The sequence below is a fragment of the Mobula hypostoma genome, chromosome 24 (genome assembly GCF_963921235.1).
Source record: "Mobula hypostoma chromosome 24, sMobHyp1.1, whole genome shotgun sequence".
Lineage (NCBI taxonomy): Eukaryota > Metazoa > Chordata > Chondrichthyes > Myliobatiformes > Myliobatidae > Mobula > Mobula hypostoma.
The window spans coordinates 2,858,252-2,883,506 of record NC_086120.1 but is presented as its reverse complement, the minus strand read 5'-3'; the positions used below and the strand labels follow the sequence as shown (position 1 = coordinate 2,883,506).

General features: G+C 42.2%; 1 protein-coding gene across 1 annotated transcript in view; it reads right to left on the bottom strand.

Annotated features, from left to right (window-relative positions):
- Positions 1 to 10,052: 10,052 nt before the first annotated feature.
- Positions 10,053 to 25,255, bottom strand: part of slc35e1 (solute carrier family 35 member E1) — a 59,918-nt gene continuing 44,715 nt past the window's right edge. Inside the window, exons 5-6 of the mRNA XM_063032239.1 lie at positions 18,436 to 18,681; positions 10,053 to 14,768 (exon numbers count right to left, since the gene is read on the bottom strand). Coding sequence (XP_062888309.1) covers positions 14,523 to 14,768; positions 18,436 to 18,681 — 492 coding nt within the window. The 3' untranslated portion in view covers positions 10,053 to 14,522. The remainder of the gene's footprint in view (positions 14,769 to 18,435; positions 18,682 to 25,255) is intronic.

The following is a 25,255-nucleotide window of genomic DNA, read 5'->3' as shown; positions in this document are numbered from 1 at the left end:
CAGTTGTGTAGCCTACATTTACAATTTATTTCGTTAGGTCTACATTTGTGTCTGCTATTGTTCGATTTCAGATGGTTTATTAATGAAAAGGGTGTGGCTCCCAAAACAATCTTAGCCAAATAGCATTGTTTATTCTCTCTCTCTTCACAACTTTCTTGTAGCCTACGACTGTAAGTTAATACCAATCATAAAAATAATGCTTGCGAGGCAATCTCCTTCATAAGAAACGAAATTCGTAAAGTGAAACACTTTGTGGTTATAGCAGAGACAGAGACACGAGAGCAGGTTGAAAAAACGAAGGCAACGAAAGCTGTGGGAGCATGCATGCGCACTACTGATCCAACCCGCATGAAGTCGCATTTTGCCCAATCTGGCCCGTGATCTAAAATGAGTTTGACACCCCTGGTCTAAAGTATCTATCTCTGATATCTCCAGATTCTTTCCTCCCAATACCTTAAAGTTATGCCCCTCCATGTGTTAGCCATTTCTACCCTGGGGAAAAATCTCTGACTGTTGCTGAATGTGTTGCCCTTAAGGCATTTATTTGACTTTGTTAAATTTCTGCTTTAAGTAATTTGTTTGTAACTATTTTGTAGTTGGGGTTAAAGGTTGATAACTACATTGCAGTTTAACAAAGGTAAAGTTCATTGTCTGTGGTCTGTTGCGGCGTGTGGTGACGTCACCTCCGGTTTTGCTGCATCCTGGGGATAACTTCCGGTTCAGAGAAGGTGGAAAGATGGGGGCCGTGCGTGTAGCGTGATCGTGAAGAGCTCCGTGTCTACCCACAGAGAATCATTATAGAAGCAACGCTGTAAGTTCATATGACAGTATTTGAATTAAAAATATTAACGCGGAATCTGTTAAAGGAAGCGGCGGTTGGAGTGGCGTGCGTGGCAGCTTTTCAATTTCAAACGCGGGGTCAGCTCGAGTCCAGCGGCGGTTGACACGTCCCCTCCCCTGTCCTGGCCGGCTGAAGACACTCGCTAAAAGAAGAGCACGCATGGTCTCAAGAATGAAACAGACACTCTATATCTCCCCCTCCCCCACCCACTTTCAAATCTCTTACTAACTCTTCTTTCAGTTAGTCCTGACGAAGGGTCCCGGCCCGAAACGTCGACTGTACCTCTTCCTAGAGATGCTGCCTGGCCTGCTGTGTTCACCAGCATTTTTTGTATGTGTTTTCTTTCTTTTCCAATCTTTTTATTAATATCAAAATGTTAAACATAATATTAATACAAAGCTATTGGGATTACATTGTTAATAATTAGTATATAAAAATATAAACTCAGTTAATACATGGATATTAAACCTCCCAAAATCTTAGAAAATACGAATATAAGAAAAAATGCAGAAGTAGCATAGAAAAAGAAAAAAAACAAAATACCCCCCCAAAAAAAAACTAAACTAAACAATACTAATCAACTAAACTAAAGAAAAGAAAAAGACATGGCCTGTTATGTTATGTCAAATAGGACCATTAGTGTCGTTAACTCCGCTCCTCTCGACATGTATTAAAAAGAATTAGAATAGGTTTGGAAAAGGTCAAATTACATCATATGGAAGTGATGAATAAATGGCCTCCAAGTCTTTTTGAATTTAATAGAAGGATCATAAATGACACTTCTAATTTTTTCTAAATTTAAACACAACATGGTTTGAGAGAACCAATGAAATGTGGTGGGAGGATTAATCTCTTTCCAATTCAGCAAAATGGATCTTCTAGCCATTAATGTAACAAATGCAATCATCCGACGAGCTGAAGAGGTTAAAGTACGTGTTGCTTGAATTTCCAGCATTTGCAGATTTCCTCGTGACTGTATATGTTTGTATTTTTTTATCAACAGTTTTCACCATACAATGTAAATGTGGAAGAGTGAACAGTAAATGGTTAACCATACTGCGACTCTGTCTTCATTGGCTCCGGTTTAACTTGGTGTTTAGTCAGAGTTTCAACACACTGCTCGAGAACACTACAGTGAAAAGGCGGAATCATTAGATGTTTCGACAAGTGGTACGATGGCTTCACGATCAAGCACCAAGTCGTTTGCATCCAGCGCCAAGAGCAGTAGGATGTGGACAAGTGTGGCTGCCCTCGCAAGAGCTAAAGCAGAAGCTGCCAAGGTGCGAGTGTCATACACTAACCAAGAAGCAAAACTGAAAATGGAAAAGGCTGCCAGAGATGCGGAAAGTATCACAAGAGACGCACAAAACCAGATGGAAAAGGCTGCCAGAGAAGCGGAAAACCAGTTGGAAAAGGCAAGGATAGATACAGAGTTAGAAGTGATGACGCTACAACGAGAAGCTGATGCAGCCGTGGTGGAAGCACAAGTGTTGGAAAACGCTGAAGAAATGCACGTTCTAGATGAAACAGGAAAATCTATATCAGGAAGGGCCAAACTGGAATGCACCAGCGAATATGTCCAATCGCAAATTGACCTGCAGATTCATTCTCCCTCTCCATACTTGCCTGTTGGTGTCCCATCTCATGTGAAGTCACAGGGAAGCTTCGTTGCATCGCGTCCACCTGGGGAAGACAACTCACAATTGCAACCTTGCCACAAACTCAAGTATGAAAGGGCTGACTACAAATACTTCCCAACACCAAACTTACCAGATCCGGCGAGATCAGAGACAAGGGCTGAAGTCAGAACATCAAATCCCATCATGAACGTACATGCCCAGTCATATGTCCCCCAACATATTCCCCCAGCTAGCACGCCAACTGCAGCAGAACCCTTGGCACAGTATTTAGTGCAACGAGACCTCGTCAATTCAGGACTGTACCAGTTTGACGATAAGCCTGATAATTACTGTGAGTGGTACCCCTCATTCACCAGTGCCACCGGCGGAGTCCAGCTCACAGCAACACAAGAGTTGGACCTTATGACTAAATGGCTGGGAAAGGAATCAAGTGAACAGGTGAAAGGCATACGCTCAGCGAATGTCAACAACCCCAAGCTAGCCTTACACAAAGCATGGGAGAGACTTCGGGACCGCCCTGAAATTATTGAAACGGCGCTATTTCAACGGCTGGACAATTTTCCTAGGGTGTCAGCCAAGGACCACACTAAATTACAAGAACTCGAAGATTTACTCATGGAGATTGAAGGTGCTAAAGGAGACGGCTATTTAACTGGCCTGTTGTATCCAGATACTTCACGCGGAATTGGACCAATTGTGGACAAGCTTCCATTTGGGCTGCAGGAAAGGTGGGTGTCTATTGGCTCAGAGTACAAGGAAGAGAACGGTGGTTGATTCCCTCCCTTTGAGTATTTTAGTAGGTTTGTGTGCAATGAGGCGAAGAAGCAAAACAACCCTAGCTTCATGAATCAAGGTAGCACCACACCTCACACCAAGCCAATCAAATACATTTTGAACAACTTTAACATCAATAAACCCGTCTCAGTGCATAAAACCGAAGTCTCCGCAATCAACGATGACCCTAGCAAGAATTGTCCTTTCCCTCAAAAAATGCAGAATGTTTAGAAACAAACCCTTTGATAAAAGAAAGGCCCTTCTCAAGGAAAAAAGAATATGATTTAAGTGCTGTTCCTCTACCTCCCACCTCGCTAAAGAGTGTACGTTCCCCGTAAAGTGCTCGGAATGTAACAGCACTAATCACAATGGGGCCAAGCATCCTGGCCCGTCACCGCAAACTGTCACTCCCACAAGAGGATGGCGAGGAGGGAGAGGATCACTCCAATACAGCTATCATCAGCTCGAGCTGCACAGAAGTTTGCAGTCCACGTCAGTCGAGCCGTTCATACTCAAAGATCTACCTTACTAAGGTAAGCCCTAAGGGAGCAAAAGACAAGGCCATCAAGCCTATGTAATTCTGGACGACCGGAGCAACCGCTCACTAGTCAGACCAGAGTTCTTCGAATTGTTCAGCGTAGAGAGTAATTCATTCCCATACTACCTCAGAACTTGCTCCTGCATCGCAGGAACATATGGCAGGAAGGCAGAAGGCTTCCAGCTCAAGTCGCTGGATGGCAAAGTTGTCATCTGTCTCCCTCCACTCTTAGAGCGCAACAAGATCTTGAATAACCGATCCGAGATTCCGACGCCAAGCGCAGTGCTGTACCAGCCCCATCTCCACCACATTGCCAAGCTCATCCTAGAACTGGATCCGGAAGCAGAAATACTCCTGCTACTCGGAAGAGACATTCTTAGGGTGCACAAAGTCAGGCAGCAGGTCAATGGAGCACACGGTGCCCCCTTCGCCCAGCATCTGGATCTGCGCTGGGTGGTGATAGGGGAGGTGTACCTTGGCAATGTACACAAACCGACAGTTAACACGCTCAAGACTAACGTGCCAGAGAGTGGCCGCCATTCAATTTTTCAGCCCTGCACAAGTGTTATGTGTATCAAGAAAGCATAACAAAAGCACAAGCATGGTGGAGTAACTGAGAAGACACTGAGACAGTCAGTCTTCGCCCAAACTGAGCACGAAAATAAACTTGCTCCATCAGTGGAAGACACCATCTTCTTAAAAATAACGGACACAAAGGTCTTTAGAGACAAAGCAGACAATTGGGTCGCCCCACTACCGTTCAGAGAACCATGCCAGCGTTTGCCAAACAACAAAGAGCAGGCAGCCATGGAGACCTTCCCACCCGATGACTGTGCTCCAGCGATCAAGGACCTAGGTCTAGGCGGAGAAACTATACCCACACAAAGGAGTTTGGGTCTCCTTTGGGAGATCACGACGGACACATTCACGTTCTCCGTGCTGACCACGAACAAACCATTCACCCACCGTGGAGTTCTCTCCACTGTCAACAGTGTTTTCAATCCCCTAGGTCTACTGGCGCTGGTTACGATCCAGGGAAGAGTCCTCCTCAGAGAACTTACCTCTGAGCTCTCTGACTGGGACACTCCACTACCAGAAGATAAGCTAAGCAGGTGAGAAGCTTGGAGAGGTTCACTTCAAGAAACAGCTTCATGTCCCACGTAGGTACACTGTGACCTCACTCACCGAGGCCGCGCACAGAGAATTGTGCGTGTTCTCGGATGCAACAACCAAGGCCATCAATGCTGTGGCCTACCTGAAAGTAGTTCGGAAAGATGGTCAAGATGAAGTTGGATTTGTAACTGGTAAGGCGAAGCTAGCACCTCAGTCTGAGCCTACAATCCCAAGGCTTGAACTGTGCGCACCTGTCCCAGCTGTGGAAATGGCAGATCTTATCCAGGACGAGCTAGACCTAGAGCTAGATGCCACCAAGTTCTACACAGACAGCCAAGTAGTGCTCGGCTATATCTACAATGAATCAAATGTCTCTACGTGTACGTTCACAATAGAGTTCAATGCATCCGCCTGTCCTCAAAGCCCGCACAATGGCATTACAGAGGAAAACCCTACAGACCACGCATCGAGATCCTTACCTGCATCCCGTTTGGCGCAGACTTCCTGGTTCACTGGACCCTCCTTCCTGCATCAGCCACCAGCAGAACAAAACACAAACAAGCGAGACATTTGAGCTGATCGAACCCGAAAGAGACTGGGAAATCCGGTTGCCAATACAAACTTGTGCCACCTACCTGGAAGAATCAATACATACCACTGACCGCCTTCAGCGGTTCTCCACCTTGAACTCCTTAGTGAGGGGAATTGCATTCCTCATCCACATCACCAGATCCCACAAACACTCACCCCAAAATAGAAAATGCAAAGGATGTCACAAATGTGGCTTACCTCATACTATGGACGAATTGGCCCAGGCAAAGGATGTCATCCTTAAAGCAACTCAAAGGGCAGCCTTTGCAAAGGAACTGTTAGCCCTCCAAGCTAATAAACCAATACCAAAGAACAGCCCTTTGAGGAAACTCAGCCCGATCCTGGAGAACGATCTCATTTGCGCTGGAGATCTAGTCCTGCTCAGGGACAAGCAGATCACCCACAACTGCTGGCCAATGGCCAGAATCACTGCCACATTCCCTGGAAGGGATGGACATGTCAGGAAGGTTGAGTTAAAAACTACTGACCAAGGTGATGTGGAAACTTACCGGTTGCAGAGGTCGTTCTACCTAAAGACTGATCTAAAGACTAAAGTTCAATACCATGTTCATAGTGACCTCACAAAGGTCAGGCAGGGAGTGTGTTGCCCTTAAGGCATTTGTTTGACTTTGTTAAATTTCTGCTTTAAATAATTTGTTTGTAACTATTTTCTAGTTGGGGTTGAAAGTTGAGAACTACGTTGCAGTTTAACAAAGGTAAAGTTCATTGTCTGTGGTATGTCGCGGCATGTGGTGATGTCACCTCCGGTTTCGCCGCGTCTTGGGGGTAACTTCCGGTTCAGAGAAAGTGGAAAGTTGGGGGCTGTGCATGCAGCATGAATATGAAGAGCTCCGTGTCTACCCACAAAGAAACATTATAGAAGCAACGCCGTAAGTTCATATGACAGTAGACATGTTGAATTAAAAATATTAACGCGGATTCTGTTAAAGGAAGCGGCGGTTAGAGCAGCGCGCATGGCGGCTTTTCAATTTCAAACGCGGGGTCAGCTCAATCCCAGTGGCAGTTGACACGTCCCCTCCCCTGCCCTGGGCGGCTGAAGACACTCACTAAAAGAAAAAACCACGCGTGGTCTCATGAATGAAACAGACACTATATGTTCGTCTTTTATCAACAGTTTTCATCATACGATGTTAATGTGGAAGAGTGAACAGTAAATGGTTAACCTTACTATGACTCTGTCTTCATTGGCTTCGGTTTAACTTTGTGTTTAGTCAGAGTTTCAACACACTGCATGAGAACACTACACTGAATCAATGCCTCTTGTATCATCTTGTATACCTTTATCAAGTCACCTCTCATCCTATTTAGCTCTAGAGAAAATACTAGCACACTCGACCTATCCTCATAAGGCACGTGCTTTAACCAGGTATCTTCCTGGTTAATCTCTACACCTTCTGTAAAGCTTCCACATCCTTACTATAATGAGGTGATCAGAACTGAACACAATATTCCAAGTGTGGTCTAACTGGAGTTTTATTGAGCTGCAGTATTACCTTGCAGCTCTTGAACTCAAACCCCTGACCAATGAAGGTCAACAAACCATATGCATTCTTGACACTGTATCTACTTGCACTGCAACTTTAAGAGATCAATGGACATGAACCCCAAGATCTCCTTGTACCACTACACTGTTAAAAATCCTGCCATTAACCCTGTATTCTACATTCACATTCAACCTTCCAAAGTGAATTACTTTACATTTCCAGATTGAACTCCCATCTGCCAGCTCTGCATCCTATAAATGTCTCTTATAACTTTCTACTCTATCCACACCACCACCAATCTTCGTATTATCTGCAAACTTACTAACACACCCACCCAAGTTATTTATAAAAATCAGAAAGAGCAGGGGGCCCCAGAACAGATCCCTGCAGAATACCACTGGTCACTGACCTCCTGACAATGAGGCTACCATGAGGAACCTTGTCAAATGCCTTAATAAAATTCATTTACTGTACTCCACATCCACTGCTCATGTTTTGTCACCTCCTCAGGGAATTCAACGAGGCTCGTAAGGCATGACCTGCTCCTCACAAGGCCATGATGACAATCCCCAATCAGACTATGCTTCTCAAAATGCTCAAAAATCCTGTCTAAGAATCCTTTCCAATAGTTGGCCCACCACTGACATAAGACTCATTGATCTATAATTCCCAAGGTTATCCCAATTATCTTTCTCGAACAAAGGAATACCATTTGCCACCCTGCAATTCTTTGACACTTCTCCTGTGGCCAGTGAGGATGCAAAGATTTCCAAAAACATTGCAATCGCTTCCCATAGTAACCTGAGAAATATCCTCTCTGGGTCCAGGGACTTGCCTCTCCAAAAGTTTTTCGTATGTTCCTCTACACCCTCTTTCTAATGTCAACATATTCCAAGATATCAGCCTGTTCTACAATGACTTCACATTTGTCAATGCCCCACTTACTGGTGAATACTGAAGTACTCATTAAGAACCTCTGACTCCAGGAACTCGTTTCCTCTCTTATCCATGATTGGTCCTACACTCACTCTAGTTATCCTCTTCTTCATGTACCAGTAGAGCATCTTGGGGTTTTCCTTAATTGTACTTGCCAAGGTTTTCTCATGTCCCCTCTTGCTTTCCTAACTCCATTCTTGAGCTCCTTCCTGGCTACCTTGTAATGCTAGAGCCCTGTCTGACCTTGCTTCCTAACCTTAAGTATATTCCCTCCCCCCCCCCAACTAGATGTTCCTTCACCCATTCTTTCCCTGCCTCGAATGGAACAAACCTATCCAGAACCTCATGCAAGTGCTTCCTCAACTCATTATTTTCAGTGTGCATTTCCCTGAGTACATCTGTTCCCAAGTTCTTGCATCATAATTTGTCTTCTCCCAAATACTTTCCCATACTATTTGCTCCCATCCTTGTCTACAGTTGATGAGAAATGTTCCAAGGGAAGAAGAGATAAAATAGCTTGTTATTGAGGTAATAGAAATTGAGAAGGTGCCTGAATGCATTTTATATTCCATGACGAAAGGGGAAGCACTGAGGGCATGGCGATTTTATAAGATTGAAAACATGAGGATTAAAACTTGATGATGGCTAATGTTGGGTTATTTCCAGCTAATGCTGAGATGTTACAGAGCTTAAATTCTACTTCTTTTGATGCACTATTCCATATTTTGTCTACCTGGAGTCTGAGGAAAAGTTGGACATGAACATTTGTAAAATTAATTTGGCTGTCCATGATCTATAGTTTTCTTTAAAGTTTGAAGATCATTTTAATTTCAGAGTCACAGTATGGATGTAATGTAGAGTTAATAGAAAATTACAGCACAAACTACAATGCTCGTCTTGCTTCAATTGGTCTATGCTGGTATTTCACAAGCCTCTGTACAGCTGAGTCCATCAATCCTAGCAGCATGTCCTTCTATTCCTTTAAGTATTTATCCAATTTTCAATCATGATACATGTTATTCAATTCAAATACTCAAGAAAACTAAATCTTCATAATACGATAAAACCTTAAATTTATTCATCACCATTTTACATTCATAACACTGGGTTTGAATCCCCATTAGAGCTATCTCATTCCTTACATTCAGCTATTCAAGTTTCATAAGCCCTTTATCAGATCTTTCCTCAGCTTGCCCTTTTAAGAACACGAGCCCATTCTTGACATAACTGTTTGATTATGGTATAACTTGTATAAATACTAGAAATAAAATGTAAATATATAACCTGTTTGTATCTTGGAATCAAGCTGAAAAAATGGAGTTTGAAATTCAGATGATAACTAGTTAGAAACTTTCACAACATATTTTAGATAAATTAAAATCAGAGCAAAGCAAGTGCAGTGTTTTGCCCACAAGCAATAGCACCTATCCAGTGATTCTCCGATGTAACCCCTTCACCACAAATTGCCTGTTGTATTGGATTGAGGGTATTCAAATAAAAGACTCACGGCAGTGCTGACTTCACTTTTCACTTTATTAATTAACACATTTTCTTCCATTAACACTTGTTAAATTAAAAATAGTCTGTAGGCAGACATGATACACTAGTGAGCATTGGCGCGCGCGCGCACACACACACACACACACACACACACACACACACACTTCACTCTCAAGGGCTTCCAGCCACTGAACTTGAGAAACAGTAGGGAAATCTGTTGTAATATTTAGAGCCTTAAATGTCTTTATTATCACACAAAAATAATTAATACAAACTACATCTATTACAGTAAGACTGAAAGCTAAACATGAAATTAAAAAGGGGAATATCATAACAAAATATTTAGTTTCAGATTGGTTGTACTGGTGAGCTGCATTTGGACATGCAGCCTGTAATGAGGGGGATGGTGATCAGTTTGCAGTGGAGAATTAAATCATGCATTTATCTCACTAAATCCCAGGTCAAGCAACACACATCAAAGTTGCTGGTGAACGCAGCAGGCCAGGCAGCATCTCTAGGAAGAGGTACAGTCGACGTTTCAGGCCGAGACCCTACATCAGGGCCGTCCTGACGAAGGATCTCGGCCTGAAACGTCGACTGTACCTCTTCCTAGAGATGCTGCCTGGCCTGCTGCGTTCACCAGCAACTTTGATGTGTGTTGCTTGAATTTCCAGCATCTGCAGAATTCCTGTTATTTGCGTTTTAAAATCCCAGGTCAATTCACTTTCAGGGCAAGACATTCAACACCTTCATTACTAACTGTACTTACTTTGTTTGCTAATTAAGGCAGTTAGTTTAAGGACAAAGATGTCGGAGTGAAAATATACACAATATGGCCAGAGAAGGATAGACGCATTCCATGAGAGAGGGAGAAAAACCTGCATGTCAGAACACTCTGGCATCCTTGGAAGCTTTGTTTCTGTAGTACCGGCATTATATCAGATGCCTATATTGTTATGAATAATTATTTTAATGTAAAATCAACACCTCTGCTAGAAAAACAAGCAAGCAAATCACTGAATTCCCCCCAAAATACATTTTAACTTCATTAGAAATTAACTTAATGCTGCGAGTCTAAACTAGGTCCAAGAGAAAATTCACTTAATTCTGTAATTCACATTAGATTATGAAGCATAATTTTCACTGTGACAAAAGAGAATACGAACACTTTTACCATTGTTTATACTAATGGACAAAAGTAAAATTTTGAACAGCAATGAATTGCACAGCAACACACTGTCCTTAAAACAAATATAATGATTTCCTTTTTAAACAAAGGATGGGTGACTTGTCTAAGGGGAGCAATTTTTCTGTTAATGTTATTTGATTAAAAAGTAAATCTCTAGATAACAGCAAGAAAATGAGTAAGTAGCACACCAGATTCAAACTTTATTCGAATTAACTTGTTACATAGCCTAAATTCATGTACCCCTGAACTCCTTTGTGTTCTATTCTCTCCAAGTTAGCAAGTAACCTATGTTCCCTTTTGCTACTAAGATCCCCAAATTTCTAAATTTCCTATACTCGTTAATTCTTCATCCCATATGTACCTGCACCTCTTAAGATTATTAAACTTCCATTATCCAGCTTCAAAAAACGTTTGCACTTGACTGGCTACATGAAACTTCACAAACCAATTGCTTTCATGTTCAATTAGAAATACCCCAATTTCCTATATGACTTTTTAAATTATAGATTTGCATATCTTATATGTAAAACCCCATTCCAAGAGAAGTAATCTGTCCAATTTTTAAGCTAATTAGTTTTACACATTTCAGTGACACAGCTGTTGAGAATATTAATTACACCTGCATACAACTAGTACACTACCCACAATTAAACCCTGAGAGGTAGATTTAATCTCAAATGTCTACAGTATTTATAAAATAAATATTGCACAACATTTAAAAAAGGCTATTTAAAGCCAGATAAATCAGTCTTATGTGCTCTAAAGAGACAAAAAATGTGGAGATGTGGATGAAATTAAACTACTGTCAGAACATGAACTATGGATGGGCACAATCCACTATCTTTATAGCTGGCAGTGCAGCCATCAGTGGGAGCTGAGCAGATCTTTAAACCATTTTATTCCATCTTTAAACCTTACAGCTGTGTTAAGCTTTTGTGTTAAAACTCAGATGTATTTGTTTTAAAACTGGTAACAGAGGTCATTTTATCAGATCAAATGAATGTTTCTCTAGCATTCAATACAGGCTGCACTATTGAGAACTGCAAGTAGTTGAACATATGGGCATCACTTCAGAACCAAGCCAAATACACTGTAACAATTAATGATATTCTGCAGCTGCAGTATGCATATACTTATAGATCTTGAGTTTGCAGTACACATGTACCTTTTAGATAAAGGCATCTCATGTATTTTCCAAAATACTTTACAATTACTTGAATATTTTTGAAGCAATGGAATTTAGTCAATTTGAGGAATAAACTTCTTCCCCTTTAAGGAATAAGCTGCATAGTTTAAACAAAGAGCACAGTCTTGGCAAGACAGGATAGAAATTTAAACATAGCAATGGAATTCAGCATGAGAATTACCAATAAAAATGTTTCAATGAACTCCCAAAATGAGTTCTACTTCTTAGATATACTGCAAAATAAGATTCTCAGTGACAACCTGGAAGAGTTTCAGTGAATGATGTGTAAAACAGGCTTAAATAGGACATTTTAACTTCAAATGCTCCCCACAGTTTATATTCAGTAAGTTATAATGGGAATTGGTTTAATTATCGTGGTGATGCAGAGCGCTATCACCATCTTTGCTAATGCTGAAGCCATACAAACTTCAGGGCACAAAAAGTGGAATGCAATGCAAAATGTTACCTAGCTGGATTTTAACTAATAACTTAAAAATTATAAAAACAGACCTCTGGACCTCTTCCATTTATAACATTGAGAATTTCGTTACACATTATTGCATGGTCCTCCCCTTTGAGGAATGCACCTGGACCCTGCACCCTGCACATACACTGCAATTACCAATGTTCACTTTTGGCATTAAACTGTTCAGGGTGGGCAGTAATTGGGGGAACAGGAAAGTGTGAACAAATCATTTTCAATTATAAGATGATTTAATATGCAGAAGATACAAAGAAAGGAAGACAGTAACAGTCCAAGAAAAATAGTGACATAATGTGAGCCCCAGTGGAAATGGAAGCTATTCTCAAATCTAAAGGAAACAGGAACCAGTGAAGAAACAAGCACCAAGAGGATTGTATGATGAACAAGTACAGAAAGCACTTCCCTTTTATTTGGTAGTACTGATGTGACTATTTTTCATTCATTAAAGCATTTATCTCTCTCTTTGGGCACAACAAACTGCTGCATGACACAAGTCAATCCAAGACCAGCAATTTAGCCAGCTGATACATATTTAGTTACTGCCAATTTTTTTTAACTGTAACTAATGATTTTGCTTTACAAAAGAGCAAAACAGAATGGATGAATATTTGGGTACATGTAACTCTGACACAGTAGAACCAATTCTTGGGTGATTATGAACAATAGTGTATAAAACTGCATCTGTACAGAAATGACAGGTTCCTGTTCTATGTACGCTATTCACAAGAAGAAATACACTGAAAATAACTTGCAGCTTACTTCTGCACCATCTTCTTGTAAATCCTAATCTATCGAATTTTCAACATTTTAAAGAGATTTGTTCCCATCTTGGAGCCTGCACACTTGTCCTGAACACTGGCTGCCAGCATCAATTGTAGACTGACACCTCACGATTTCACCCGTACAAGCACACATTTCCCAACACAGCTGTCTACAATTTTAAATATTACAAATTACTGGGTTGTCTGAATATAGAAAAGATTTGCATTCACCCAGTGCTTTGTGCCTTTTCAAAGCTCCCCCCCCCGCAAAAAAAAACTTTCCACATTTATTGTTGTGATGTAGGAGCACAATAATCAGCTTGCATACAGCGAGATCCCACGAACAGCTGTCCTAACAAATACAGTAGGTGATATAAAAATCTGTTTTGGTAACTTTGGTTGAGAAACATTGGCCCAGGCATTAGGAACAACTCCCATGCTCTCCTTACATTCAGCAATCAAAATTACAGGGCTTTGCAAAAAAAATGTTTCTGTTCTTGAGCTCTCTTGTCATTGTAGCCAATTGCAGCTCAGATTGTATGCTGAAAATTCTGAAGTGGGCTTGAGCCTATGACCTTCTAACTCAGCTCAGCTAATCTGTTAAAACTTGATTATGGGGGACAACAATATATGATCTGTAGTTCAATCACCATATGCGTCTGTTTATTTGACTTGCTTGCTTAAACTTGGGATGCTAAAGTAGATTATTATGATTTAGAGTTAGCATGATCAGAATCCAACTAATCTATACTGTAAACACCAGCAGCTTATCAAATCAAGTCTGGTTACCAGGGTGTCTATTGTTAACAAACACCAGCCTGGGTATTGAACTAGCATGCACATTACAGAGGTAGACCTTAACAATGATGTCATACCTTCCCTCCTCCCAAAGCACACACATATTTACATACAGCATGGAAGATACTGGAACTAATTGATCAATACTTGCCAATTCACCAATCACTGACAGTCAAAAGATCATTATCTATATAAACGGAATATGATTGACAAAAAGTCACCCCAAAAGTATCATTAGATGAAGATTTGGTCAACTGTATTGCATTTAAACACAATTCTGTCATGCAGAGACTACAATGGATCAGATGGCCAGGGCCATTAATCGTTCATTACCAATCCAACATCTAATCAATAGGCTTTGCGGCAGGGAATCAACATAAGCAGAACCCTTCTTCATGTGAAGTAATCATTTCACACTGGTTTACCATCCCGCTCTTAATCCCCATGATATCCGGCCTGAGTGAATGCTGGAAAAAGAGTAGAATTGCAGAGAATATAACACACATCTTCATCAAATCCAAGTTACAGTCTTCTCTCGAATACCAGAAAATTAAAATAATAGGGCCTCAGATGAGGTCTCTTGATAAAATCTATCGGATAACCAAAGGTTTCCAACAGTGCACAGAATAAGTTACGAATGAAGTTGTACGCCTCCATTCACAAGTCTTAGACATCGAATCGATTGGACACATAGGTGGCTCCAGCGTTGCTCTGTCGGTTGTACTGTGACTGTTCTGCCAGCAGACCAGTCCGTCCGTACTGGTACTCAGAGTGCTGTGGGTACAGTGCCGTCCCATTCAGCTGTACCTTCTGTTCATCAGACAGTTCTTGATACTGATTAAGGGAAATAAGATCCCCTGAAGTTACTGGGAGCAACTTCCTCTTGGCCTCTTGATTGGCATCATATTTAGCCTGTTGAGTAAAGAGACAGAATATGACCAGGTATTGTTTAAGGATACTAAATTTTAGGTAGTTGAGTATTGATTTCTCAGGATAACGAACTATTTCTCTTTAGTAACACAAGGTGACTAAAAAAATTAAAGCAGAACATCCAACATTACAGTCTCTGGTTTACAGAAAGACAAATGTAATCAAGAAATGGGAGGGAGAGGGAAAATTACGATCCAGTCACTGGTAATCCTTAAGTGCTTACATCTTCTTGTGGTTTTCCTCCAAATATGCACAGGACAATACAAGAATCATATTCATTTATCACATGTGCACCAAAGCATACAGTGAAATGCATCATTTGTGTTGACAACGAACACAATCTAAGCCACATATCATGCCCACAATGCTTGGCAAAATAACACAGAACACAAAAGAGAACAGAGAAAGCAATAAAACATCAACTGCACAACAAGCCCCAGTGTACATCGCCACTGGTCTCATCCACAGCACTCATCAATCCATCATCCACAGATGTTCTTGGTCACATGCCCTTCGCACACGGAGTAGAGGCCTCAAACTGGCCTGACCCATAACTCCTCCACCTCCCTGTCACCAAATCCTCACTTGATCCTTAACTCCTCTCTCTGTCCCCAAAACAATCCCTAAAACTTAAAAAAAACAATTAAGTCTAAGTCTGAGCAAAGACCTCAATGGCACCACAGCTCAGTGCCATTTTGACCCGAAGACACCGAAGATGCTGGAATCTAAGCTGGAGCAACACACAAGATGCTGGAGGAACTCAGTGGATCAGGCAACATCAATGGAGAGAAATTTCTGTTTTAGTCCAGAATGAGAATCAGTATCATCACTCTCATATATTATGTAAAATGTGTTGTTTTGCAGCAAGTTTTTACCTGAAACATCGACTAGCCATTTCCCTCCACAGATGTCTGACCCAATGAGTTCTCCAGCACCTTGTCTGCTGTTCAGGTGTGATAATATTGACCTGTCACCCGCTGTCACCCTATATTTGAATAGCTTGGTAGAACTGTGTCTAACTTGCAAGAAAAAGTTTGTGAACCCTTTGCAATTACCAGTTTTTCTGCATTAATTATTTATAAAATCTTCATCTAAGTCACAACAATAGACAAGTACAATCTGCCTAAGCTAATACACATGATCATTCACAGTCCAGGCTGTAAAAGTACATGAAGCCTTGCAGATAATAACTAGTAGAACCTCCTTTAGCGGCAGTAGCCTCTACCAAACTTTTCCTGTAGGTCAGACTTGCAGAAGGAATTTTAGACCATTCCTCCATGCATACAAAAGTGTTTCAATTTATCAATATTTCTGGGCTACCTTGCATGAACAGCCCTCTTCAGGTTATGCCACAGCATCTCAATTGGGTTAAGGTCTGGACTCTGACTTGGCCATTCCAAAAACATATTTTCTTCTTTTTACACCATTCTATTGTTGATTTACTTGCGTTTTGAATCATTGTCTTGTTGCGTCATCCAACTTCTATTAAGCTTCAGGTGACAGACTGCTACCCTGACATTCTCCTACAAAACGTCTCGATACAATTTGGAATTCATTGCTCCCTCAATGATTGCAATCCAGGCCCTGAGGTAGGAAAGCAGCCCCAAATGATGATGTTTTTTCCACCATGCTTCATAGTTGGGATGAGGTGTTGGTGTGTAGTGCCCCTTTTCCTCCAAACATAGCAATGTGCATTTTGACCAGAAAGTTTAACTTTTGTCTCATCTGTCCACAGAATATTGTGGAACATCCAGGTGGTCTTTTGCAAACTTGAGATGTGCAGCAATTTTTTTTTGAGAGCAGTGGTTTCCTCCATGGCGTCCTTCCATGAACACCATTCTTGTTCAGTGGTTTGCTTACAGTGCACAGATGAACAGAGACTTCAACAAGTTCTACAGATTCCTGCAGGTCTCTTACTGTTACCCTCGGATTCTTTTCCACCTCCCAGAAAGCTGGAGGAACTCAGCAGGGCAGGCAGCATCTATGGAAAAGAGTACAGTTGACATTATGGGCCGAGACCCTTCATCGGTACTGGAAAGAAAGATAAGGTACAAACTGGCGGCGAAGACATGTTCCCAGGAAGGATACGTGGCTGTGGTAGTGGGTCTGGGTGAGCACATACTCAAAGAGTCAGAGGGCAGCAGAGATCATGGTAGGGAGCAGTTAGAGCGGGTTTCTGTGAACTACTCAAGGAAAGATTTAAACTTCTTCAGGCTAGGCATCCCTGCAAGGAATTTTTTCCAGTCCTGATGAAGGATCTCAGCTCGAAAAGTCGACTGTACTCTTTTCCATAACTGCTGTCTGGCCTGCTGAGTTCCTCCTGATAGAGTAGAGGGATAAGTAAGTACTAAGAACAATGATTAGCTAATGATCAATCACCTTATAAGCAACTTAGTTTACTGTTGTTGGACAAGTCAGAAAGAAACCTTACCCAGCAACAGGTCCATTGTCTCTGAAAATGTCAGATAAAAGTTCAAATAAGGAATTATCTGCTCATACCAAAGCATCTTGAGGCATAACTAAATATGTGTATAAGAATGATTGAAGGGACATCTCAAGGTATAACTAAATATGGGAAGGATAGCGTAATGCAGTAATAACTAACAAATGATGATTTTACATCTAATGGCATGTGACTGAAATTATTCTAATATTGTCTTAACTTGTAATCATAAGATTTCCTGCATACGTGATCAATGTTATAAATTGTGGAGAATTGTGATTCGGAGGAGGGCAGTGTCCAGACTGGCTCTTTGGGACATCAGTCTGTAACTTCCCCCGTAGCATGCTATGAATAGAAAGTAAAGTTTGATAAAATTTTGCTTGGTTTATTGTGTTCTTGGTATTTGCGCCCTTGCATCAGGCCAATCTGCCATGAGACTCCACTATTGTGTGTGTGTTGCTTGCATTTACAGCATCTGCAGATTTTCTCTTTTGTCCTTTTCACCTCCTTCAGCATGTTGTGATCTTTGCAGGACGCCCACTCCTAGGGAGAGCAGCAACAGTACTGAATTTCCCCATTTGCAGACAATTTCTCTTACTGTGAACTGATGAACACTCAGGTCTTCAGAACTGCTTTTGTAGCCTTTTCCAGCTTCATGCATCTCTACAATTCTTCTAAGGTCCTCTGAAAGTTGTTCCCGCAAGGCATGGTGCACATGAACAGATCTTTCTTGAGAAGAGCAGGCTCTTCTCAAGTCAGTAACGCAACCTTGTGTGTCTTTTTTATAGAGCAGGGCACCTTTACAACCCACACCTCCAATTTCATCTCATTGATTCGAACACCTGACGCCAAATAGCTTTTGTAAAAGGCATTACCCCAGAGGTTCACATCCTTTTTTGACCCTACACTGTGATTGTTTAAATGGTGGACTCGTATTGACAAGGAATAGTACAATGGTTTGTGTGTTATTAGTTCAGGCAGATTGGTGTTTGTTTTTTAATTGTGACTTGGATGAAGATCAGACTGCATTTTAAGAGTAATTAATGCAGAAAATCAAGTGATTGCAAAGAATTCACAAACTTTTTCTTCCATCTATACATGTACCAAAGAGGAAAAAAAGATTAGCTCGTCTAAATAAACAAGAATAGGAATTAGCACAGTAAAGAGGAATCCCATTTTAATAAGGAAAATAGCACAAAGACTGACCTTGTTATAGGCAAACACCCCGACAATAGCAGTCATCATCCCCACGATATTGGTGGCAGTAACTGGGTTTTGCAACATGAGTAGAGACACTGTAATCACCATGATTCTCTTGGTAGCATTGGCCACTGAGTAGCTAAGTGGGCTGATGAGGTTCAGGATACTGAAGGCAACCATGTTCTGAGCAAAGTTACAGAAACCACTGACAATCAGTAATACGAGTGTCCAATGCCAGTGCGAGGTATCTGTCTGGAAAAGAAAGGCAGCAGCTTGATGATCACTAACTCACACAAGTGAAAACTATGCTTGTTAGCTTTCTCCTAACTTCCTAGCTTTAACTTTTAAAATTCATGTTCTTTCCTCTCCCTGCTGTTGCAATATGCAAACTAGATGATAAATGGTGCACATAGGTGGTCCCAGGAAATTCCTCCAAACTTCCAGTGGGTAAAGGTCTGCTCTCCAAGAAGTACCTTGCAGGATTCTAGGAAAGCATACATTGTGTTACAACTACAGCGATCCAGTCTGGCGAGGAACAGACGTACAGAAGTGATACAGATTAGCTGGTTGAGTGGTGCCACAATCACCACCTTGCACTGCATAATCTATCCTGGGCCCAACACATTGATGCAAACACATAGCACTATAGTGGCTATAGTTTGAGAAGATTTGGTATGTCACCAAAGAATTGCAAGATTTCCACAGATATAGAGTGAAAAGCATTCTGACTGGTTGCATCAGTGTCTGGTATGGAAACTCCAATGTGTAAGATTGAAGGAGGCTATGGAGGGTTGTAGACTTAACCAAATCAATTATGAGTATAACCCTCCCTACTCTGAGGACATGTTCAAAAGGCAATGCCTCAAGAAGATGATATCCATCTGGTGAGGGTCAAGTACAACTTGTTCCCCTCTGCCATCAGATTTCTGAATGGTTCATGAACCATGAACATTATCTCAACAGTTTAGGAACAACTTGTTCCCCTCTGCCGTCAGATTTCTGAATGGTTCATGAACATTATCTCATTTTTCCTCTTTTTGCACTATTTATTTACTTGTTTTTTTGAAACTCATAGTAATTTTATGTACTATACTGCTGCCACAAAACAAATTTTATGACTTATGTCAGTGATAATAAATCTGATTTGACTCGGTAGAAAGAAAAGATCTTTTCGCTAACAGCCTGTAAAGAATATAGGGACTGGGGAACAATTTTCAGGAGTGAGGCTGAAGATTTTGGTAAGTAAGCACATCCATGTCATCAGGTGATTTAGGGGATGAGTGATGACTACTAGTAAAATATTTTAAAGAAATGGAATATAATGGGAACATAATGGGAAAAGATGTGAGAAGTTTACCAGGTTAGAAAATTCAATGTCACTCCAGAGGGTGTAAAATATCTCAGTGGAAAATGTCCTCCTAGTTTATGTTGTACTACTCTACTGCAGTGAAAAAGGTCAAAGACAGACAGGACAGAATAGGAATGGTAATAACTAAAGAGAATCGTTTCCCATTACAAGACCATAAGACCACAATATATAGGTCATTCAGCCCATTGAGTCCGCTCTGCCATTCCATCATGGCTGATTTATTAACCCTCAAACAACAGGAATTCTGCAGATGCTGGAAATTCAAGCAACACACATCAAAGTTGCTGGTGAACGCAGCAGGCCAAGCAGCATCTATAGGAAGAGGCGCAGTCGACGTTTCAGGCCGAGACCCTTCGTCAGGACTAACTGAAGGAAGAGTGAGTAAGGGATTTGAAAGCTGGAGGGGGAGGGGGAGATGCAAAATGATAGGAGAAGACAGGAGGGGGAGGGATGGAGCCGAGAGCTGGACAGGTGATAGGCAGAAGGGGATACGAGAGGATCATGGGACAGGAGGTCCGGGAAGAAAGACGGGGGGGGGGTGACCCAGAGGATGGGCAAGAGGTATATTCAGAGGGACAGAGGGAGAAAAAGGAGAGTGAGAGAAAGAATGTGTGCATAAAAAAGAGTAACAGATGGGGTACGAGGGGGAGGTGGGGCCTAGCGGAAGTTAGAGAAGTCAATGTTCATGCCATCAGGTTGGAGGCTACCCATACGGAATATAAGGTGTTGTTCCTCCAACCTGAGTGTGGCTTCATCTTTACAGTAGAGGAGGCCGTGGATAGACATGTCAGAATGGGAATGGGATGTGGAATTAAAATGTGTGGCCACTGGGAGATCATGCTTTCTCTGGCGGACAGAGCGTAGATGTTCAGCAAAGCGGTCTCCCAGTCTGCATCGGGTCTCACCAATATATAAAAGGCCACATCGGGAGCACTGGACGCATATTATTCTCCGTAACTTCCGCCACCTCCAACGGGATCCCACCACTAAGCATATCTTTCCCTCCCCCCCTCTCTCTGCATTCCGCAGGGATCGCTCCCTACACAACTCCCTTGTCCATTCGTCCCCCCCATCCCTCCCCACTGATCTCCCTCCTGGCACTTATCCGTGTAAGCGGAACAAGTGCTACACATGCCCTTACACTTCCTCCCTTACCACCATTCAGGGCCCCAAACAGTCCTTCCAGGTGAGGCATCACTTCACCTGTGAGTCGACTGGGGTGATATACTGCGTCCGGTGCTCCCGATGTGGCCTTTTATATATTGGTGAGACCCGACGCAGACTGGGAGACCGCTTTGCTGAACATCTACGCTCTGTCCGCCAGAGAAAGCAGGATCTCCCAGTGGCCACACATTTTAATTCCACATCCAATTCCCATTCTGACATGTCTATCCACGGCCTCCTCTACTGTAAAGATGAAGCCACACTCAGGTTGGAGGAACAACACCTTATATTCCGTATGGGTAGCCTCCAACCTGATGGCATGAACATTGACTTCTCGAACTTCCGCTAGGCCCCACCTCCCCCTCGTACCCCATCTGTTACTCTTTTTTATGCACACATTCTTTCTCTCACTCTCCTTTTTCTCCCTCTGTCCCTCTGAATATACCTCTTGCCCATCCTCTGGGTCACCCCCCCCCCCCCCGTCTTTCTTCCCGGACCTCCTGTCCCATGATCCTCTCGTATCCCCTTCTGCCTATCACCTGTCCAGCTCTTGGCTCTATCCCTCCCCCTCCTGTCTTCTCCTATCATTTTGCATCTCCCCCTCCCCCTCCAGCTTTCAAATCCCTTACTCACTCTTCCTTCAGTTAGTCCTGACGAAGGGTCTCAGCCTGAAACGTCGACTGCGCCTCTTCCTATAGATGCTGCTTGGCCTGCTGCGTTCACCAGCAACTTTGATGTGTGTTGCGTTTATTAACCCACAACCCCATTTCCTTCTCCCCATAACCTTTGACACCCTGACAAAGCAAGAACCTATCAATCTCTTCTTTACCCAATGACTTAGCCGCCACAGCTTTCTGTGGCAATTCACAGGTTCACTACCCTCTGGCTAAAGGAACTCCTCCTCATCTCTGTTCTAAATGGATGTCTCTCTATTCTAACACCATGTTCTCTGGTCCTAGACTCCCACACTATAGGAAACATACTCTTCACATCCACTCCATCTGGGCCTTTCATTATTCGATAGGTTTCAATAAGATCCCCCCTTCATTCTTCTAAACAACAGCAAGCAGAGGTCCAGAGCCATCAAACACTCCTCATACTTTAACACTTTCATTCCCAGAATTATTCTCGTGAACGTTCTCTGGACTCTGCCTAATGCCAATGCATCTTTTCTTAGATAAGGGGCCTAAAACTGCTCCTAATATTCCAAGTGTGGTCTGACCAATGTGTTATAAAGCTTCAGCATTACACCTTTACTTTTATATTCTAGTACTCTGAAATGAATGCTAACATTGCATTTAACTTCCTTACCACTGACTCAATCTGCAAGTTGGCCTTCAGGGAATCCTGTACGAGTACTCCCTTTGGACCTCTGATTTTTGAATGTTATTCCCATTTAGAAAACAGTCTATGCCTTTACTTCTTCTACCAAAGCGCATGGCCATACAACGATATTCCATCTGCCACTTCTTTGCCCATTCTCCCAATCTAAGTCCTGCAGACTCCCTGCTTTCTGCCCTTCCATTCATCTTCATATCATCTACAAACTTGGCCACAAAGCCATCAGTTAGGTCATCCAACTCATTGACATAAGTATAATTTGAAAAGAAGTGGTCCAAACACCAGTAGTTACTGGCAGCCAGCCAGAAAAGACCCCATTTATTCCCACTCTTTGCCTCCTGCCAGTCAGCCGATCTTCTATCTATACTGCTTTCTTCCCTGTAATACCATTGGCTCTTATCTTGTTAAGCCACCTCATGTGCAGTGCCTTGTCAAAGGGCCTTCTGAATATCCAAGTGTACAATATACAGAGACTCTCCTTTGTCCTGCTTGTTATTTTCTTAAAGAATTCCAACAGATTTGTCAGACAAGATTTCCCCTCAAGGAAACCATGCTGACTTTGGCCTATTTTATCATGTGCCCCCAAGCACCTTGAAATCTCAACCTTAAAGATGGACTCCAACATCTTCCCAACCACTGAAGTCAGGCTAACCGGCAACTGGCAATGACTCACTTCTTTGGACTCTGTCCAAATTTTTCAAATTTTCACTCTCAAATTTTTGGCATCCTGATAGTGTCTTCTCCAGTGAAGATTGGCACAAGATACTTAAATTTGTCAAACATTTCTTTGTCTCCAGTTACTACTTCTCTAGCATCATTTTCTGGTGGTCTGATATCCACTCTCACCTCTCTTTTACTCTTTATATTCTTGAAAAACTTTTGGTGTCCTCTTTCATATTGTCGGCTAGCTTAACTTTATGTACCTTTCTTACCTATTTCCCTTAAAATAGTTTGTCACCAGTCAGCACTCAAACTCAATACTTTATCTCTCTTTAGCAATATCCAAATACAAATCCTCCCATGTTACAGCACAGTTTCACTCCTGTGAGCTGTTTGTAACCTGATTAATACAAGTTTAAGATCAGGCTTTAGGAAGGAAATTAGGAAAGCAAAAAAGGGTATGAGATGGATTTGGCAGGCAAGGTTAAAGATAATCTCAAAAGGTTCTTCAATTAATTAGAGTGACTAGGGAGAGACTTGTTCCTCTTAACAACTACGTATGCAGCCACAGGAGATGCCTGACATTTTTAATATCTATTTCTCCTCAGTGTTTTCTAATGAAAATATCATGGATGGCAAAAAAATGAGGGCAAAAGCAACTGAGCTCTTAGATGATAAGCATATTATAAGGAAGATGTATTTTCAGCTTTGAATTGCGTTAAGCAAATCCCCAAGCCCTGATGAAGTCCACCCCGGGCCTTAAGAGAGGGCCTGTGAAGAAATTGTAGAGGACCTTGCAGAGATATTTATTTCATCATTAGCCATTTGTGAAATTCCAGAAAACTGGAGGGTGGTTAATGTTTTCCACTGTTAAGAAAGGTACAAGGATAGGCCAGGGAACTACAGGTTGGTGAGCCCGACTTCAGTTGTTAAGAAGCTATTGGAGGGAATTCTGACAGACAAGATCACTTGGATAGTCAAGGCCTAATTAGGAACAGTCAAGCATGGTTTGTGCGTGGGAGGTCATATTTGATGAATCTTTCAGAGTTTTCCAAAGAGGTAACTAAGGGGATTGACGAAGGCAGGGCAGTGAATCACAAAGCTGAGAAAATCTGTAGATGCTGGAAATCCAAAGCAACACACAAAATGCTGGAGAAACTCAGCAGGACAGGCTATGGAAAAGAGTAAACCAACGATGCTTCAGGCCAAGACCCTTCTTCAGGTCTTGAAGAAGGGCCTCAGCCCGAAACATCGACTGTACTCTTTTCCATCGTTGCTGCCTGGCCTGCTGAGTTCCTCCAGCATTTTGTGTGTGTTGCACAAAGCACTGAATGTTGTCTGTATGAACTTTGACATGGTGCCGCTTGGCTGGCTGATCTGGAACATTAGGTTGCATGGGATTCAGGGCAGCGAGTGAAGTGGATTCAGAAACAACTTGATGAGAGAAAGCAGAGGGTGGGGCCAGCTGGTGGCGCAATGACATTGGCGCCAGACCCGGGAGCGGAGGTTCCCGGGTTCGGAACCAGCCGGGTCCGCTCCAGAGTACGCTTTCCATCTGTGCCGGGTTGAGTGTCAAAATCGCAACTTGACCTCATAAAAATAAAAGGGAAAAATACTGCGAAAAATGTCTGTGTGGGGAGTGGCACACCACACAGTCTCTCTCTCGCTCTGCGCCTTGTAAAAGCCATGAAAAAGACATCATCACGGATGCACGCACACACAGATGCACAGACTCGCACGCACACAGGCACACACCAAAAAAAAAGAAAGAAAGAAAGCAGAGGATGATGGTTGAAAGTCAATTCTCCAATTGGAAGCCCATGAGGATCTCTGTTATTCATTTTTTATGTAAATGATTTTGATATGAATATACATGGTACAACTAGTAAGTTAAGTTAGGAGGTCTTATTGATAGTAAAACAGGTCACAATGAATTGCAAAGAGATCTTGATCAGTTGGGGAGATGGGCTGAGCAACGGCAAATAGATTTCAACTTAGGCAAGAGTGAGGTGATTTCATTGTACAATAAATGGCAGGGCACTGACAAGTGTTGTGGAACAAGGGATACAAGTGCACTTTTCAATGAGGGTGGCTATGGAAGCATACATAGTGGTGAAGAAGACATTTAGCATGCTGGCCCCCATCTGTCAGGGCGCAGAGTTTACTAGTAGGGACACTATTTTGCAGTTATATAAGTCATTGGTGAGGCTATACTTGGGAGGGTTGTGTACAGTTTTGCTCACCCTGTTAAAGAAAAGACATTGTCAAACTGGAGAGGGTGCAGAATAGATT